This window comes from Ambystoma mexicanum, chromosome 8 (assembly GCF_040938575.1).
Source record: "Ambystoma mexicanum isolate Mex_15411 chromosome 8, UKY_AmexF1_1, whole genome shotgun sequence".
NCBI classification, from domain to species: Eukaryota; Metazoa; Chordata; class Amphibia; order Caudata; family Ambystomatidae; genus Ambystoma; species Ambystoma mexicanum.
Window position 1 is genome coordinate 72,440,508 of NC_090929.1, and position 19,036 is coordinate 72,459,543.

General features: G+C 48.8%; 1 protein-coding gene across 1 annotated transcript in view; it reads right to left on the reverse strand.

Moving 5' to 3' along the window:
* The window catches only part of SETX (senataxin), a 1,477,926-nt gene that overhangs the window by 969,344 nt on the left and 489,546 nt on the right, over nt 1–19,036 (reverse strand). Inside the window, exon 7 of the mRNA XM_069609306.1 lies at nt 13,421–13,592. Within this exon, the coding sequence (XP_069465407.1) occupies nt 13,421–13,592 (172 nt within the window). The remainder of the gene's footprint in view (nt 1–13,420; nt 13,593–19,036) is intronic.

Sequence of the window (19,036 nt, forward strand, 5' to 3'; positions counted from 1 at the left end):
CACCAAGGACCACTTGTCCTCCCACTTCTCCGCGCGTGCTCCGCGCTGGGAATGGGTTTAAGTAGCGTTGTTGCTGCTGACTGCTACTGCTGGGCTCCGCCTCCAAAATTCCACTCGCACAGAAAAAGGACTCGAGGGAACCACCAAGGACCACTTGTCCTCCCACTTCTCCGCGCGCGCTCCGCGCTGGGAATGGGTTTAAGTAGCGTTGTTGCTGCTGACTGCTACTGCTGGGCTCCGCCTCCAAAATTCCACTCGCACAGAAAAAGGACTCGAGGGAACCACCAAGGACCACTTGTCCTCCCACTTCTCCGCGCGCGCTCCGCGCTGGGAATGGGTTTAAGTAGCGTTGTTGCTGCTGACTGCTACTGCTGGGCTCCGCCTCCAAAATTCCACTCGCACAGAAAAAGGACTCGAGGGAACCACCAAGGACCACTTGTCCTCCCACTTCTCCGCGTTTTAACTTGCTTTTGATTAAGAGTGCTAGTATATGCCATAAAGTGTGTTTTAAATAAATAATTATATACTTTTTATACAAAGCTCTGGTCAGTGTTTGTTTGCTCTACTGTGTTTTGGCCCTATTGTGTATACTCTACATACTGCCCTACTCTTCTTGAGAGAAGTCTGACTGCTCAGCCACATCTACCAGGTAAATCCGGGTGGTGCAGACTGCTACCAATTGGGGTTACTGCTTACTCCTGTAGTCTTAATCTTTTTGCAGTTTTTCCCAAGGGAACTGCACAGGATTCTTCCTAACAGACGTGTACTGTACGCATGATCCTTCACGCGTCGAGGTACCTCAGATTGTTTCTGGCATGAGGTTGCATGAAGTGTAACCCAGAAAACATCTGTGCACTTTCTACTCCAGTAGTGGAGGAAGGGTGGGCGCATGTGAATCTAAGCAGATACAAGCACCAGAAATATGATTACGGTGAGTAATGTATCCCTTCTGGAGTTTATGGATCTGCTTAGATCACATGCTCTGCATAGATTAGTGAGCAGTATCTGGAGAAGGAGGTGGGAAGTTATAAGGTACAGCAGCAAAGAGATGTTTTAGAATGGCTTGTCCCACATGTGAATCTGCTTTCAAATGTGTGTCAATGCAATACTGCTGTGTGAACATATGGATGGAGCTCCATATAGCAGCTTTGCAGGTGGCGTCCAGGGGGACGTTTTCAATGAAAGCTAAGGAGCTCCTGTACCTCTGGTAGAGTGTGCTCTTGGTCTGAAAGGTAGAACTTTCTTGGATAGAAAATAGAAGAGCTGTATGCACTTGACTATCCATCTGGAGATGGCATTCTTCATTCTGTGACAGGGTTTTTTGCCCCAGGTGGACGTTCTTAACCCCAGGAGGGGGGGCCCCTCCGTATGGAGAAGTTCTGTATATTACCACTCCCAGGGGGACTATTCAGTAGCGGCCTCATCTTGCTAGCCTGATAGGAAAGGGATCCCCTCTGGGGAGAAGTGACGAGACCTGGTGAATCGTAACACTTCTCAGACACGCTTGCATGCGTGATCCGAGGTTTGACTAACAGACATCCTTTAGAACCCAGTCATTTGTTTCTGGGAGCTATATTCATCCCTCCCGAAGCAATTATTAATGACAGGATATGTCTACATACCTATCCCATTCACTACCTTGTAGGAGCATCATGCGGTCAGTCTTGGTACATGTTTTGCATATGGGTTCCCATGTCAGAGACCTCATACAACAGGATGTTAGACATTTTACAATTGATACTACCAACCAGGGGCTAGAAGACTGGCAGATGGAAAAGGGACACCAAGGAGTACATAGACTAAGAGGGGTGTATGGCTTGATAACGCAAAATCAATATTTTGCATCTTAGATGAGGACTTATCAGGAAGAATAAGTCTGGTTAACCAGGTAGAGAAAAATCTAACTTGCACCTGTGGTGGACGGGGACTGCTGGTCTCACAGCCACCACCGCTCTTTAAAAGTAGAGACTTTAGTACGTCATTTTTTCAAGGACAGAGATGTATTCATTTTTTGGCTGCAAAGTTGTGTGTGTTGAGACTGCCACAACCTCCCTCAAACATTCCTGACACTTTCCCCATCCCATATTCCATGACAAACACTAGCCCCTTCATTTTGCATCCAATTAGATAAAATAAAATATGGTTTTAAAAAAAAAAAAACTTCAGCAGTAAAAATAGGAGTTTCAAAACAGCCTCAAAATCTTCATGAATAGCTACCAAGGTATATTCGGCACATCAAGTTAGTTTATAGTACTGGATACAACACTAATTCAATGAGTCTGCACTAAAGGACTACAGAAATGTATTTGATATTTTTTATGTATTTGTAGAGCACACTACAACCCACAGGCATCGAGGCGCTTTGCATGAAAATGTAGGAAGCTTAATTGTTATTATAGTAATTCTGCAGCATGGGTCTGGCATGGATTCACGTGCTCATGAATATTCCCCTTCAGGCTGGGAATCCTCTGTAAAGAAAAAATCTGTATCAGTTTCGTTTCTGATCTGTCTTTCTTAGTAGTAACCAATCACTGATCTCTGGGTCATACTGCCCCCAGCCAGTGACTGCCCTCTCCCTAAGCCCCGCCTCTGGCAGCCATCCTCAGATTTGGTAGCACGTAAAGTGGCAGTATGACCAAGTGAAGAGCCGCAGAGGGGAAGGAGGGAGGGTTCGCATGTGAATCCATGCCAGACCCATGCTGGAGAACAACAGTTACAGGTAAGTAACTTGTTCCTTCTCCAGCATAGGGTCTGGCATGGATTCACATGCTCATGAATATAAGAATACATAGCAGTAAACACATGCACAACCACGGGAGGAGGCAAGGCTCAACATTAAGAATTACATAAACTCAACATTAAGCAACTCTTACCTCCTCACCAGGCCCACCTTCAGGCGAACAGGTTGCGTAGCACTGCTTGGCCGACCCTGGACTCCTCCCTGGAATCCCGGTCGACACAGTAGAATCTCGTGAAGGTGTGCGTCGACCTCCACGTAGCAGCCCTGCAGATGTCCAGCAGGAGCACACCAGACCAGAACGCCGTGGTAGCAGCGATCGCTCTGTTTGAATGGGCTCTCAGACGGCCGGGCAACGGTCGGTTTGCCAACCGGTGACAGTGCATGATGCAGCCAGAGAGCCATCTGGAAATGGAAGCCTTTGAGAGGGTCTTCCCTTGGTTCACAGGTCCAAAGTTCACAAACAGCGGTGATGTCTTCTGAAAACTCTTTGTGCGGTCCACGTAGAACTTCAGTGCTCTAGCTACATCCAGCGAGTGCCGGGGACAAAGGCGATGGGAAGAAACTGGTAACACGAAGGGTTTGTTGAGATGAAGTCCGACAGCACCTTGGGCATAAAGGAGGGGTGCGTCCTCAGCACCACCCTCGTCTCCTGAAAAGTTAAGTATGGAGGCTTGCAGGATAGGGCCTGGATCTCTCCCACTCGTCGTGCGGAGGTGATGGCCACAAGAAATGCTGTCTTCCACGACAGGAACTTCATCGGTGCCGAATGCAGAGGCTCAAATGACACCCCCATGAGCCTGGTCAGCACCACATTCAGCTCCCACGCCGGGGCCGGAGCCTTCACCGGCGGGAACGATCGGAACAGTCCTTTCATAAAGTCCTTCACCAGGCGATGAGACCACAGGGATGGCCGTCCTGTAGTTCTGGTGTATCGGGAAATCGCTGCTATGTGCATCTTGATGGAAGCATGCGCTAGTCCCGCCTTGGCCAGAGACAGTAGGTACGGTAGCACTTGAGGGGCCATAATCTGTAGATGGTTAATCTTCTGTGCACAGCATCAGACAGAGAACCTCTTCCACTTGTGTCTGTAGCACTTGAGAGTTAAGGACGCCCTGGCTTTTGCAAGAACCTCTTTGCAGTCCGCCGGGATATCATACCGTCCAAACTCTAGTGCTGAAGGAGCCAGGCCTGCAAGTTCAGCGACTCCTGGTCGTGATGAAGGATGGTGCCTCCTTCTCTCGAGAGAAGATCTGCGTCCGTCAACAGTTTGACTGGTGGGGATGCTGACAAGTCCAGGAGGTCCGGAAACCAGATCTGTCTCGGCCACGCCGGTGCGACGAGGATCATCCTGCACCGGGACCTCTTGAGTTGGAGCAGCAACTGCAACGGAGGGAACGCATACAAGAAAACGCCGTCCCAGGGGAACGAGAAAGCATCGCCCATGCTCCTCGGCTGGGGAAACCTGCTGGCGAACCTCTGGCACTTGGAGTTCGTCGCCGTCGCGAACAGGTCGATCTGGGGTTTGCCCCATCGCTGAACAGTCGATCCACTTGATCCTGGCATAGTTCCCACTCGTGGCACGATCGCAACTCCATGCTGAGTGAGTCGGCGATGGTGTTTTTTTATCCCTGCTAGATGAAAGGGTACCAGAAACATCCCCTGGGCAACGGCCCAATGCCAGAGATCGTGGGCTTCCTTGGATAGGACTGGGGATCTGGTTCCTCCCTGCTTCCGGATGTAGAACATCGTGGTGGTGTTGTCGGTGAAGAGCCTCACGACCTTGCCCTTGAGGGACGGGAGAACGACCCGAGGGCCCAGAACAATGCTTGGAGCTCCAGTAGGTTGATGTGGAGCAGCCTCTCCTCCGGGAGCCACAGGCCTCTCGCGTGAAGATCTCCGGTGTGCGCTCCCCACCCCTCCAGGGAGGCATCCGTCGTCACCGTCACCTGGTATGCTGGGGTCTGAAAGTCTGTGCCCGCCTCGAGATGTGCGCGTGTGCCCCACCACCGAATTGGGTAGACGTGGATCCCCTGCAGGCGCAGCCGCGCCGCCACTGGTGCTAGGCACTTGGTGAATACCCTGGGCGCTGACTTCAATCCGAATGGGAGGGCCTTGAACTGGTAGTGCTGTCCTTGGACTACGAACATGAGAAACTTTCGGTGTCCTTTTAGAATGGGTATGTGAAAGTACGCATCCTCCAAAACCGACGACGATAGGAAGTCGCCTTCCTCCAGCTGGCTCAGCACGTGCTGGAGGGTGACCATCCAGAACTTCTGTGCCTTGATGTATTTGTTTAGTCGACGCAGGTCCAGGATGGGATGCCATCCTCCTGTCTTCTTTCTGACGAGGAATTATCTTGAGTATACTCCAGGGGCCCCGGAGCCCTGGAGCCTCTATGGGACGAGCTTGATGGCTCCTTTCTTGAGCATCGCCTTACCTCCAACAGCAGTTGAGGGACATGGTTTTCCTTCCTGGCCACGGGAGGAATGCGGGGGCACTTCTTTAGAAATTCAGGCATGTGCCCGTGGGCCAGGGCATCCCGCACCCAACGGTCGGTGGAGATGGACTCCCACACGCCGACGAACTTCGTCAGCCGGCCTCCCACCGGGGTGCTCCGGCCTCCTACCGGGGTGCTCCGGTGGGGGCACGATGCAACGGCCAGTTCAGTGTTGCTTGGCAGCGGCCTTGCCGCCTTGGCTTCCATGGCAACGACGGCGAGATCCACCTGACTTGGCTCGTCCCCTGTAGGCTTCTTGCGACGCGGAGCGGGCCACCTGACGCTATGTCGAGGAGCTGCCGCTGAATCCTTTGGCGGCACCTTGCTTGCCTCCGGAGTTCCGAAAGGGCGGCCGTCGCTGCTGCAGAACTCCCAAGGCCCGAGCCGTCTCCATGTCGGTCTTGATGGCCTGCAGTGACTCATCCACTATCTTCCCAAACAGATTGTTCCTGTCGAAGGGCATGTCCAAAACCTTGGCTTGCACGTCTTGGTGGAAATCCGTCGACTTGAGCAACCCCCGCCGAAGGCAAACGCTGTTGCCCAACTGGCGGAAACCGGTGTCGGCAATGTCCGTGGCTACCGTTATGGCGTGGTCCGACGCCACCTCACCTTCCTGTAGGATCGCCAGGGCCTCTGCCCTCTTGTCGAAGTTGAGGCCGATTTCCCCCCCCGCCACGCCGCTTTCTTCTTGGCTGCCGCCGAGACGAACAAATCCGGGAGCGGCATCAGGGACCCAGTACTTCTTCTCGTACCGGTCCCTCTTGGCAGGTGTTGTGGACGGGTTCTTCAGAAGAGCAAGTCCCTCGTCCCAGATGTCATCCAGCGACGGCACCGCAAGGACAGTCTTCCTTTTGGCCTTGCGCCGTTGGTAGATGAATCCTTCCTTCTGTTCTTCTGGGCAGAGCTGGAAAAGCTCGGAAGCCCTGGCAATCATGGCATGGAAGGAGCCAATTTCATTGGGCGGGGAGGCCCGAGGAGGTGGTGATGGGAGGTCCGTCCCGTCGTCATCCGTCCCCGTCGTGGCTGTATCTGTTCCCGTGTCATCCCCAGGGATAGGGGAAGAAGAAAAAGGCTGAGAAGGCCGTGAGGGCTGGAAGGGCGGGGGTGGATGAACTCTCCTCCTCTTGTTTGGAGGGCATCCCAACTGGCCCGGTTCTGCTGGGTTGTCCGTCGGCGGTTTGGATTGCCATCAAAATGGCCACCGAGTTGTCCTGTGGCTCGGGTTGCGACATGTGCGATGGTTGCTCCTCCTCCACAGGAGCTTCGTCAGCGCCACTGTCACTTTCTTCGTCCTCTTTGTCGGGATTCCTCCCGTGGGACGGGGCCATCTCAAAACTTCCTGTTGAGGCCCTCCACGACTTCCACCAGCTCCTCCTCGGAGGCTGTGTCCGTAACGCCCACCCCCCCACCCTCTTTTTCCACCGGGGTCTTCTTCACGGGGGTCTTCTCGATGGGCTGAAAAGAGGATTCCCTCCGTGGTGGCAGGGAAACTCTGGGCCCCGAGGTCGCCTCCACAGGCTTCGCCAGGGCTGTCGCGACTACCTCGATAGAGGCCTTATCCGGGTGAATCAAGGCCTTCACCACCTTCGCGCTTCAGGCCTTCACCTTGGGGGGAGGGTCACCGCCTGGCTCCCCCTCGGCTGGTTCCTTCGAGATCGACCGGGGCCTCTCCAGAAGCTTAGCCAAGTTCTCTGACTTTCTCTTCCCCGAGCCAGAGCGTTGGCTCATGGTTGATGACGCCGGTGAAGGTGCACCCTGCCTGGCAGCCGAGGAGCCCGACCGTTCGGTGCTCCCGGTGCCGCAGACTTGTGGTGCTTTGCCTGCTGTTGGACCCCTGTCACTGGAGCGCCCTCATAGGACTTAGAAGACCGCTCAGACTTCTTCTCACCTGCTGGGCTCTTTCCTTCCAGCCAGTTGGCGAGACAGGTCCAACGATCCCTCATAGTCCAATCCGTCATGTTCATGCAAAACGCACAGTCCTCCTCCACGTGCGTTTTGCCTCGGTGAACGCAGTAGAGGCATCTGGAATGCTCGTCCTCCTTAAACACATTCTGTAATCCACCTACAGGGCAGTTCCTAAACAGCTTGGATCCGGGTGTCGAGCTTCCTTTTTCCTGGGCCATGTCCACGAGGTAGGCCTCAGAAACGTCTGGAATCCTCCAAGAAGCGTAACTCGACGAAAACTTTGCCCTTGAGGGGCGTAGAAAATTCCGAAACGTGTCCCCGTTGATCGGAAGTAGAAACGGTGGAGCTTGAGGCTCGACTGACTGAAAAAAATGAGATAAGTCTCTTGAAAAAACACAAAACACAGTAAAAGCTCGAGAGCTATAGCACGAGGACTCCAAACACTTGAACGTGCGGTAAAAATCTGAGGATGGCTGCCAGGGGAGGGGCTTAGGGAGAGGGCAGTCATTGGCTGGGGGCAGTATGATCCATAGACCAGTGATTGGTTACTACTAAGAAAGACAGATCAGAAACAAAACTGATACTGATTTTTTCTTTACCGAGGATTCCCACCATGACAACAGGGAATATTCATGAGCATGTGAATCCATGCCAGACCCCATGCTGGAGAAGCTAGTGCCACCTGCCCGCACTTTCATACTTTTGGGAGTGGAGATATAGATCATATCCATAAAACGCAAAACTAAGCATAAACTCACATCCTTAGGAACAATAGCACATAAATGAACCATGAAAACAATTCAGAATATTCGTTTGACACCATGAATAAAGATTGAGCTTAGCGTTTTATTTTGAGGCAAAATGTTTTTTTTAAAAATGGCGAATTTAAAAGGACTAGTGACATCTACGATTGACAATTAAAAAGCAAGAAGCCATTGCCTATAGCCAGAGCCATTCAGAAGACCTTAGAGGACATTTTGATGTAGATCACTGTATAAAGGGCAATAAATCGCTAAGTGAGCCAATGCTTCAACAGCACCCCAAAGCCCAACGGTGCTGATGTAAGACATAGCCGCCCATCTACTGGTTACTGCCTCAACATGCATACTGTTGAATCTGGCATGGGTCCGTAATGACCAGTGATATGGGCTCATGAAATCGATATACAGGGCCAACCCGATTGAGGGGGGCGGATTAGGAGATAGAATGGTACCGTAGACCCATGAAGATCTTCTCGGTTACAGGCCCAAGTCACCAGGAGCAATTATTTTAATACAGAAATGGGGCCCATAGCAATACTTGAGGGATTGTTAAAATCAGAGCCTAAGCGCAGACTTAAGAGTCGATTTAATATATGCCAGCCACTCGATTCTTTGGTAATTACCAAAAGTTAAAATAGGATTAAGCAGAAATGTTCAAAAACAATCGGCATCGAAGCACTACAAAAGGTCCCAAAACAAATGTTTTTAACCGCAGCATGTCAACGCAAAAAGCCTGTCCATCTCAAGATGAGTAATGTAAGCCGCGGTTGTTTTTGCCACCTTCGGTAGACGGTAAAGGAAAGAATTTTTCTCCGTCTGAAGCCCTGTAAGGTTCCCGGGCACCATAGTTCACTGCCGTAGGTGCCCACACCCATCCCCTTCCACTAAAGGACGTCTCAACACCATTCAGTAGTTTGCAACTTTACTTTTTTTCTCTGATGTTTTTTAAAATGCTTTGATAGTTAAGTTTGATTTTATGACCCAGCATACTGAGCTTGTCGGTTACCTACACAACCAGTCTGGATTCTGAGCATCCAGAGTGTTAAGCAAGACTGTATGCAGTACCCTGTGGGAGACTGCACCAGGCTTGTCCTCTTGGCAATAGTTAACCCAACCTTTGGTATAAGCATGTACTACACACATTGGTAGAGTGACTGAGCAGCCATGCTCATCTCAAAAGGGGTCAATGTGAGCTGTAGGGTAACACAGACTTTCACAGTGACACGTATCCAAATAACACTTCCACTCAAGAATTATTTAACAGTCAGTTTGAAGATTCGGAGCAAATATGTAGCACTTAAAATATACTTTAAAAATACACACTTTCAGTTTCAATAAATCAGTAGATACTAATTTGGGATAGCACACAGACACTTCCTATACCCTGAGGTCTCTTCAATTTGTAGGACACTGTGGACATTGATATATCAGTGGTACATTTAAAGCAATACTGAGTTTGTTGTCCAAGGAAAAGGTTAGCGGGAAGAAACAATAGTTAACAAGTTTCTCAAACAAGTAAGTACTTTTGAACCCCCCCCCCAATGCAATGCAGGTTAACCCTTTCCCAGCTACACAAGTTAAGAATGTGTGACTTTTTGAAGGGACAGATCAAAACACAAAATCAGAGGTTAGAAGAGTCTTCAGGGAGCCAGGACAGCCAACGTTACTTGAGCAAAGTCTAGGGGTGCTGGAGTTCTTCTTGAAGGTAAGTAAAAAGTCTTGCACAATGTTTAAGAGTTATTGTTGAAAATGAAATCACTGGTGGGCCACAAGATGGGTGGCTTGTGATGGGCAAAGCTGCAAGCAACTCCGCAAGGGGCAGCCAAAGCAAGTCTCAACTGAGAGCTAGCAATGCTACACAATAAGCAGTAAGTACCCCTTAGGTAGTAGTAACTTAGGTCTGAAAAAATGTGTTCCAGCTGGCTTCTGTTCCTGTTGTAGTCTGCAGATCCTGTTGTTCCTGGGCCTCAGTCGTGGGGACAAAAGGGAGGTGGTCTGGGGATCCCTACACTACGCTTCGAAGGTCGGTGGCAGAAATGGGCAAACTCCAGTTCAGCGGCACTTCACGGTTTCAGCTTCTCACGAATTGCACCACTGCGGTTCTCATATACCTCGTGGGATTTCCTTGCTTCTGGTGTCCCATACTCTCTTGAGGGGGCTCAGGCTCGTTCAGTCCTGCTTCCTGCGAGTCCGGATGATCTTTCTGGAGCTCTTGGCCAACTTAAAAGCAACGCAAATTATCTGGTGTTCCCCTCCCTGGCTATTCGGTTCCAGCAGCAACTGCAGTGGAATTTGAACCTAGAGGATGTCCAGGTGGCTTACTTTGGAGTTGACTTGTCCCATAAACTCAAAGGGAGAAGTCTTCCTTGCAGGGCTTCTCTAGTTGAGGCGAATTTGGAGATTCACCACAGCAGCAGGGCTTCACCGGGCAAATCAACAGTCCAGGAGTTGCAGCAGGCATCTCTTCCAAGTTCTTCAGATTCCTTACTCCACTGGTTGACTGCCTTCCAAGCCAAAAAGCCTTGCCTTTTATGCAGGTATCTCCCATTCATTCCAGCCCAGCTGTCAGTCATACAGCAGGGTGGCTGTCTTTGCCAGACAGCCAGCCGGCCAATCACCTAAGAGTGAATTCCTGTCTGCTAGGAGACTAAGCACAGGGAGTTTCGGGCACCTCCCTCGCTTCCTGCCCCCGCCAGACACCCTGGAGCCAGAGGCGGGCTTCACTCGTGAATGCCACCAAAGGCAAAATGAACAAAGGGAACAAAGCTGGTTTGGCATGCAGAGTAAATCTCAAGAAGGACCTTTCCACAAAGAAATTGTGAAAAAAAGACGACACTGGCCATTTTGACAAAAATGGCACCCATGGGTGCTTTACCACGGCTGCGAATGCAGCCCGCGGTAAAAACACACAATGGTAGTAAAGAGTAAACCACTGCCTCCAGCCATTCATCGAGGAAAGGGTAACATAAAAATGTTACATGAGAAGCTAGAAAAAGGGGATACTAAGTAACCTCTCCAGCACCCTATTCTAAGATAGTGTGTGCTGGGTCTAGAAAGTTACAATGGTAAGTAAAGTCAATTTCACTTCACTGCTCGGGGAAATAATAGTTTATCCCAGAGAAGTTATTTAAACCTTGGGGAAATCTGAAAGACATCCCCAATGTCACTGCACTGAAGGTGCTCTGTGACACAATGTAAAAGATGATGCCTATAGAGTTTGTCAGACTCCACAACCAGAAGAAACAGATTAAAATCACATTAAAATACATGAGAGTGGGAAAAGGGTCTCACTCTCTCCAGGTTAGAAATCCAAGTCCTCAAAATCCAGCAAAGTTGCTGGGGTTCTCTAAGGTAGAGAGGAATTCGCACATCTCTGAGAATTCTCTCCAACACCAGCAGTCTCAGTCTCTCTCTCTCTCAGTCTCTCTCTCTGTCTCTCTGTCTCTCTCTCTCTCAGTCTCTCTCTCTCTCTCTCAGTCAGTCAGTCAGTCTCTCAGTCTCTGTCAGTCTCTCTCTCAGTCTCTCAGTCTCAGTCTCTCTCTCTGCTGGTGGCAGTGGATACTACTTTTTATATTCGACCGCAAATATCCTCCTATGGGATTTTCCCATTGTTCGAGGCTACCATGTTTTAAAATAGCCTTGAACATACTGTCGGTTTATTAAATTAATGTAAATTCACCGGTTGGTATTTTTTTGCCAAAACTTGGTTCTAAAATGGCGTTTGTGTTCGCTTCTGTGACTCCAACCCAAGTCGAGCCCTTTGTTCCACTTTTTGGCGGGCTTCTCCACAGAAGCCTCCAAAAGTGGTGCCACTCTGGGTACCACAGGGGGTGTGGGAGGTGGTTTAGGCACCCTGGACTGAGTTGCCTCGGCAACTCAAGTCGCACTCGTGTGATTGGCCCAAGTGGCGAGCCGCCCGGCTCACCACTTAGCATGTTTGAGTGACAGCTAGGCTGAATGAATGGGGGTTTTCTGCATAAAAGCAGGGCTTTGGGGACTGGAACTTCAGAAGTCGCCACAGGACCTAAAGAATCCAAGGAGGGAGAAGCCGAGCCGACCTGCAATGACGACACCACCCGTGGAGCCCTGGCTGAACCGTCTCACCACTTTTCCCGACGACAGAGGAGATCCCCAGCCTGGAGAGTCTTCTTCTTTTGACTGGTGGGGATAACCAGTTTGCCCGTCTTTTCGCCTTCCTTTACCATCTCGTGGCCGCCTTGCCTGTGCCAAGCACCCAGGCAACCGGAATACCACGGTTTACCACTACCGCGAAGAAAAGGGTAGTACCTTGTAACCGGGAAACTCCGCGGATGGTTTCTTCCCTGGCAGTGCAACGACCTTCAGCTTTCCTCCACGTCGAGAACTTCTCTTCCTCTGGACGAAACATCGACTTGCAACCGCTGCCAGAAACAACTGCCCCCACTGGAGCGTTCTTCCCATTTTCAGGTACTGTGTCCCGCCTGGCTTCCCTTGCGACAGATCGTTTGGGGTGACAGTAAATCCTCGACTTTCTAACCTGGGTTAGCCTGGGGCCTGTTAACTAACTTTTCCTGACTTGATCTCAATCTTTTGTGAAGTATCTACAAAGACTCTTTGGGCATAACCCCACTATGTGATCCTGGACACATTTTGCTTGCTCTCTCTAAGAGTGAGCCTGGCATTTGAACTTCCTTGCTCTCCAGTAGACTTTGCCTAACCTGCCTCACTGTGGTTCTTTGAAAGGTATTGAAATTGTGTGCTTTTATAACTTTGCCTTTTCCCTCACTAAGACTTGTCTAATAAGTAATTAGGGTTGTAAATATATAATAGTGACCATGTTGAATTTACTTACCTCTTTTTGTGCTAGTGTAATTTACAAGTGTGTCTTTAAATAAATAATTATATACTTTTACACCAAAGTTCTGGTCAGTGTTTGCTTGTGCTACTGTATCTCTGTACCTATGGTGTATACTCTATATACTGCCTAACTCATCTTGAGAGAAGTCTGACTGCTCAGCCACAGCTACCAGGTAAATCTGGGTGGTACAGACTGCCACCAATTGGGTTTACTGCCAACCACCTGTAGTCCTAAATCTTTTGCAGTGGTCCCTAAGGGAACTGCACAGGTTTCTGCCTAACAGCACTTAACAGAAGTGTGCAACTTATTGCCTAGCACTTCCCTCCATGGAACTCCTAGCACTAACACGTACCCCTCTATCTCTGCACTTTCTAAATGCTTGAAAAGGCTTAGTGGGACTGCCTCTTTCTTTCTGTTCATTGTTATTAGATTTGCCTTTTTGTTCCCATGTTCCCTCACCGTTACCCTGTGGGCACTTTAAAACACAAGTTACTTGATTTATAAGCGCCTTACAAATGCACAATAAATTAATTTAAGTCTGTTGCATACTTTTCAAAAGAGTATCAGTGTTATGTTATAGGTTTTCGTGCCTTGAAACGTTGTTTGCCTCGTAAAGTTTGTGCTTAATAAAAACTATTTCAAATACTACTAGTATTAAAACGCAAAGTAGCAAGACTGACCTCCTAGTGCTGTTGCGAATATTTTCTATCTCGTTCTTGTAGCTACGACTGTCAATGATGGTCTGGAAGGCCTGGATCGGGTCAATCAGCTGTCCCCAAACCTTAGCGCCTAGTGTATCCAGTATCACCATGAAGCAGTGTAGGGCCGGCCAGAAAGGATCGTCGCCATCACCTAAAATGCAAGAGTCAACAAAAAGTAATCTTTACATTAATTCCACTCAGTATCAAGTTTTGCCATCACGACACTTCAATGCAAGTTCCTTATCAGCAACAAACCAAGTAATCTATCAGAGTAGGACAGGTCCTTCAGGTTTGCAAATGGAATTAAGGCTGGCAAATCCTTTTAGTAATTATTATTTGATTGCATAGTTTTATATAGCAATAGCTTGGCATAAGGCCATTTCAGATTAGGGATTTCTTTGATAAAATGAAAATGGTTTCAATCTAAATGAAAAATCTCGGAATGGAGCCCCTGTTTGGTTACGTTCACCCTCCACACACACACACACTGCATCCCTCCCCCAAGTGTACAGGGAACTTATCAATGAAGCTTCAGGCATCTTCTCAAACCTCATAAGATTCACTGCAAGGATTTGTGCAGCGCACTGTTGGAGGTGGCAAGGAGATGGGAAGTAGTAAGGTATGAGCAATACTATAGACATAGGGATGTGTAATGACACTTAACGAACCTGCTCAACACATGCGTAGTTTAACAATAATGGTTATTTTCCATTTCCATGCAATCAAAGAAAATCTCCATTACGAGTGTGTGGGGGGGAGGGCCTACACAGTACAAATTTGAAAATGGCATGTTAGGGATATTTTCCTACAGCCCACTCATGAGGAAGGCAATGTTTCCAATGAAAAGATCAACCAAACTCCCTAGCATGGCAGCTATGGCAGAGCACTCTGGCTTCACTTGAGAGGCAGCAAGCTGGTAGGGAACTACAATTAGTCTCAGTAGTTACTCCCAGACAATGCAGCACACTTGTATACTGCAAAGTATGCACTATCATACAATTACACCTGTATCTACATCGTCAGATAAGTACTTTAGGTTGGACCTAAAACATAGTAACAGCACATTAAACAGTGAAAGGGCCATAGGTGAACCATATACACCTTAGCTAAACCTATGCCCACTACCCGATGGTAGGCACAATACATACAAGGCCACGGGTGGGGACAAAAGTGGAACCCTATACAACAAAAATATCCCTTTACAAAGTCATGATTCGGGACCAGATTGGCAATACACATCCACACAATTCCCCACACCTTTAGTACATTGCAAAATGACTGATCCCAATCTGTACCATTCAACAGCTCATGGGAGGAAAAGGGGCTAAACCTTGCCAACAAGGACCACCAAACGTTAGGATAAAATTAAGCTTAAAAAAAGGTACAGAAGTAACCATTCGTTCTACACAGTAATTTAGTACATGTCAGTAAGCAAGAGTGTACGGCAGGGATTTAAAAAAGGATAGTAAATCATCGTTAAAATCGAAAATTCCCATCTCTTGGAATAAAACTCTGGGGACTCAAGGACACATGTACTTCCTGTGCTCGATATGGATTGGCACATGAAAGTAAGCATCTTGAAGGTCCAATGATCCCAACAAGTCTTGGTGTTGGAGAGCCTGAAAAATCTGAGAAAGGGTAACCATCTTCAACTTGTCCTTCCTGAAGAACTTGTTCACGTTTCTTGAGTCCAAGATGGGTATCAATCCTCCGTCCTTCTTGGGAATGAGAAAGTAAGGGGGAATACCAACCCTTGTTTCTCTCGGCTACAGGTACATGTTCTATTGCACCGTTCTCTAGCAGAGTCAACATTTTCCTGCACAAGAAGCAGATCCCGAATTTTGACAGAGCTGTATTCTGGGTGGATGGTACTGAGGCCTTTTTTGAAAAGGAAGTCAGTAACCTTGGGCTACCGTTTCCAGTGCACATGCATCTGAAGTAATGTCCGGCCATTCGTTCAGATACTAAGAAGGTATGCCTCAGAGGAGGCTGCCGCAGCAGCTGAGGGTAAGGATGCAGCTGCTGGGGCTGATACAGCACCCCTTCCTTCAACCACAGGGGAATCTTTTCTGGCCCCTCTGCCCGGCTTGTCCTCTTCCTCTTCCAATTGAGGAGGCGAAATGAAAGGACTTACCCCTCCAGGAAGATGAGCCCGAATAGGGTTGTTGCGGTTGTCCAATGGTGGCGCTAAGGGATTTAGCCGCTGCCTTTGAGATCTGCAGCTTCTCCAAACTCATCCGCCTTGCTGCCAAACCACCTTGAGCCGTCAAAGGGCATGTTGAGTAGTCTTGCCTGCACACCTGATGCAAACCCCGACTTCCTCAACCACACAAGTCTGCGTAATACTGTGCTAGCAGCCATGGATCTGCTGATGCTGTCTGCCGTAACCAAACCTGACTGTAGAAATTCACTCATTGCCTCTTTACCATCTTTAATGATCGCCAGGAAGCAGTCTTTCTTCGCCTTCCGGAATGTGTTGAGCCACCCTAGCAACACAGTCTCACAGGTTAAACGTGAATGTAGACAGTGTACAAGTCACATTAGTAGATTTTAAGGCCATACTGCCTGCAGTGAAAACTGTGTCCAGGCATCTACTAACCTGTCATCCCTGTCACGGGGGGGGTGGAAGGATAAGCTGATTGTCTGGTTGACGTAGCTAACTGAACTAACAAGCTTTCAGGTGTGGGATGCTTGGTAAGGTATTCCGGGTCACTGCTGGAAGGCCTGTACTAACTTGAAGTTTTTGTTAACAGCAGCCGCAGTTTCCGGGGACTCCCAATTCGCAGAGACTTCTCTACAGGGCCATGTGGGATGGTAAAATCGGGTCTTTCTGAGGACCCTGGTCCAAGATGTCCGTATTGTCATCTTGTTCATATGGTGGAGTAGGCCCTACTCCATCCCATAAAGTCAATGACCTTTCCCATCAGCTTTCTGTAGGATGAGTCTGCGTGCTCAGAGTGGCCTGCCAAATTCTAGTTCTGGCGAGTTATCCAAGTCACTAGCTGACTGGAAATTATCATACAAATCTCTCAGTCTTGATTTGTCAGAAATTAGTTCATCTGGCACATTAGGCGTGCCAAACTGCAGACCAAAAGGTGGCGATACATCAGAGGGTTGGTCCTCCTCAAACTTAAAATAGTCTTTTCGGTACAGGTTTATAAACCTTTTCTTGAACCAATGGCTTCGAAGTAGTTTTTGACTACTTCAAAAACGGCACCCGTTTACCCTGCGTCGACTACATTGTTGGCAGCTCCGACTCAGTCGGCAAAGTCGAAGTTTGACACTTTGTGCTTTTTTGTCTGAACCAAAGTAGGACTTGGCTCTCGACTCAATGACTTCTCGTTGGATCGAGAACTTTAGTGATGCGATGCCGGCTTTGAGTTCGGCTTCAAAGTTTTAGCTTTCGACTTCCCTTTGTTGTCCTTACTCAGAGCGACCAGGGCATGGCTCTTTTGCGTTTCTTTCGAGGGGGTCGAGGCCGCATTAGCGAAAAGTTGCAAAATCTCTGTACGAAATGCGTCCCACTTTGCCGGGGAATCTGAATTCGTAGGCCATCCGATTACCTCTGTGGAGGAATCACTTGAGGTTGAATTAGACCTATGGCGTCTCTCTGCCTTTTTAGAGGAAGAAGATGAAGATTGCCACAATACACTCCTTGATCAGGAACTCACCAGACTTTTTCCTCCCACTTTGAGGAATACTTCGACACCAACCTCCCCAGCTCCAGTTTACCTTTACGCTCCCTGAGAGCTTTCTCTGTCATGGCCCGACAGGACCCACAGTCATCGGTGCGATGCCCAGAGCACAGACACCACAGGCAGACGCGGTGAGGATACATACTGAACATTTTTTACCCGCAGTCGTGCCATTTTTTAAAAACCTGACTTGGGCTTCAAAGGGGTAGATGAAGAGGACATTTTCTCAGGAAAATCTCACTGAAGCGCACCTTCATTACTCGAAGCGTAAGCTCGGAAAAACGGAACTGAAGCCAACTAGCGCGGCATGCGCTATTTTTGCTGATGTCGTCGATGGAGGCCCTCGAAGGACATCGACTCGACACTGCATACAGCGCCCTCTGTCTAAAAAAAAATTCCAAAGCAGTGAAGCTGGAGAGATATATTATCATAAGATGAGGAATACGTGGGAGGACACAATCCATTCGAAATAGGCATTTATTTTTATACATTAAGGCTTGTAGAATTCAAGTAAGGCAAGTATTATCACACAATAAAATATTAGTTGAAGCGTTGCAATATTCACAGAGTTATATACTTTAGAATAGCAATAAAGGTAACAAATCACACAATCAAACCTCTTGACACATATGCAAACATAGAAAATTTGATAACTTTTTTAGAACTTTAGCTTAGCCGATCTTAGAAAGTGCAATCTGTCATAAGCGAGTTTCTCAAAGTCAGAGGGTCACTGGGGAACCAGTGACCAAGGGCTGAGGAAGATCGGGCAGTAACGCAGCGTTCAGGGATGAAAGGAGCAAAGTCCAGCAGAAAGCTCTTCAGGTTGGCAACAGATTTGCTTTGGCAAGCAAATTAAGTTTCCCTAGCCGGATTGCCCCAAGGACAAGAGTTGCAAGGCAAGGTAGAGCACAATGGGTTGTCCACCCGAATGTAGCTCAAGATAAGCCCTGGAAGGGTGCAGGGATTCATAAAATGCAGCCCCAAGAACAAAATAACAATGCAGCAAGCCCCAGTTAAGTACCTATGAGCGGGACAGTACCTTTTAAATGAAGAACACAATGCCACAGGACAGTGCCCAAGCTGAGGTGATAGACCGCGGTTCGTGTTTCTTGACCTTGGCGGCTGAGGACTGGCTCGCTGGAACCCCTCACAGGCTTCAGGGCACCTACAGTTGTCTGGCAAACTTCTCTCCGGGTTCTCCTTCCTCGATTCGGCTTTCAGATGAAACCGTGCTTCAGAAGACTATGCACAGCAAAATGGCACAGATCCCACGGTATTGGAAGTTTTCAGGCCCGGGAAGTTGCAGCTCTTTGAGGGATGGTGCAAAATGCAGGTGGTCTTTGGACTAGTTAGGCCCACAACTCCAAGGGAGAGAGTAGTCTTCAAGAGATCTTCCCTGTCGCTCGGAATTCAGGTCGGGTCATCAGCGGTCACTCAAGGGCTCTGGCGTTAGCTTGGAAGTTATTGGAGATGTCCTACGAATTCCTCTTCTGATCTTCAGTCCAGTGGTAGACAATTTCTGCTCCGGGGCCTATGCTTTTTATGCAGGAAAAATGTCTGAGCCCACCAATCACCAGACATGCCTTCATTCAGACTTTGGGGGGGGGGGGGGTGGCTGTCCAATGGGGATAGCCAGCCTAGCAGCACAAACTGGTTCCAGGCAGGCACACTGCAGGACAATGACATGGGGAGGTTTGGTCATCTCCCCCTCGTCCTGTCCTTTCAGGCATTCAGAGTCTTGGCGGGCTTTCCAAGGGAAGCCCACCAAAGACAAAAGACCCATCAAACCTCCCCCCCTCCCCCACCCAAGCAGATAGAAGGCTCAAGAAAGAACAAGCCATGAACAGGGCTTAAAAAAGTAAAGCCATCATTTTAGGCAAATGATTACCATTGTGTCCCA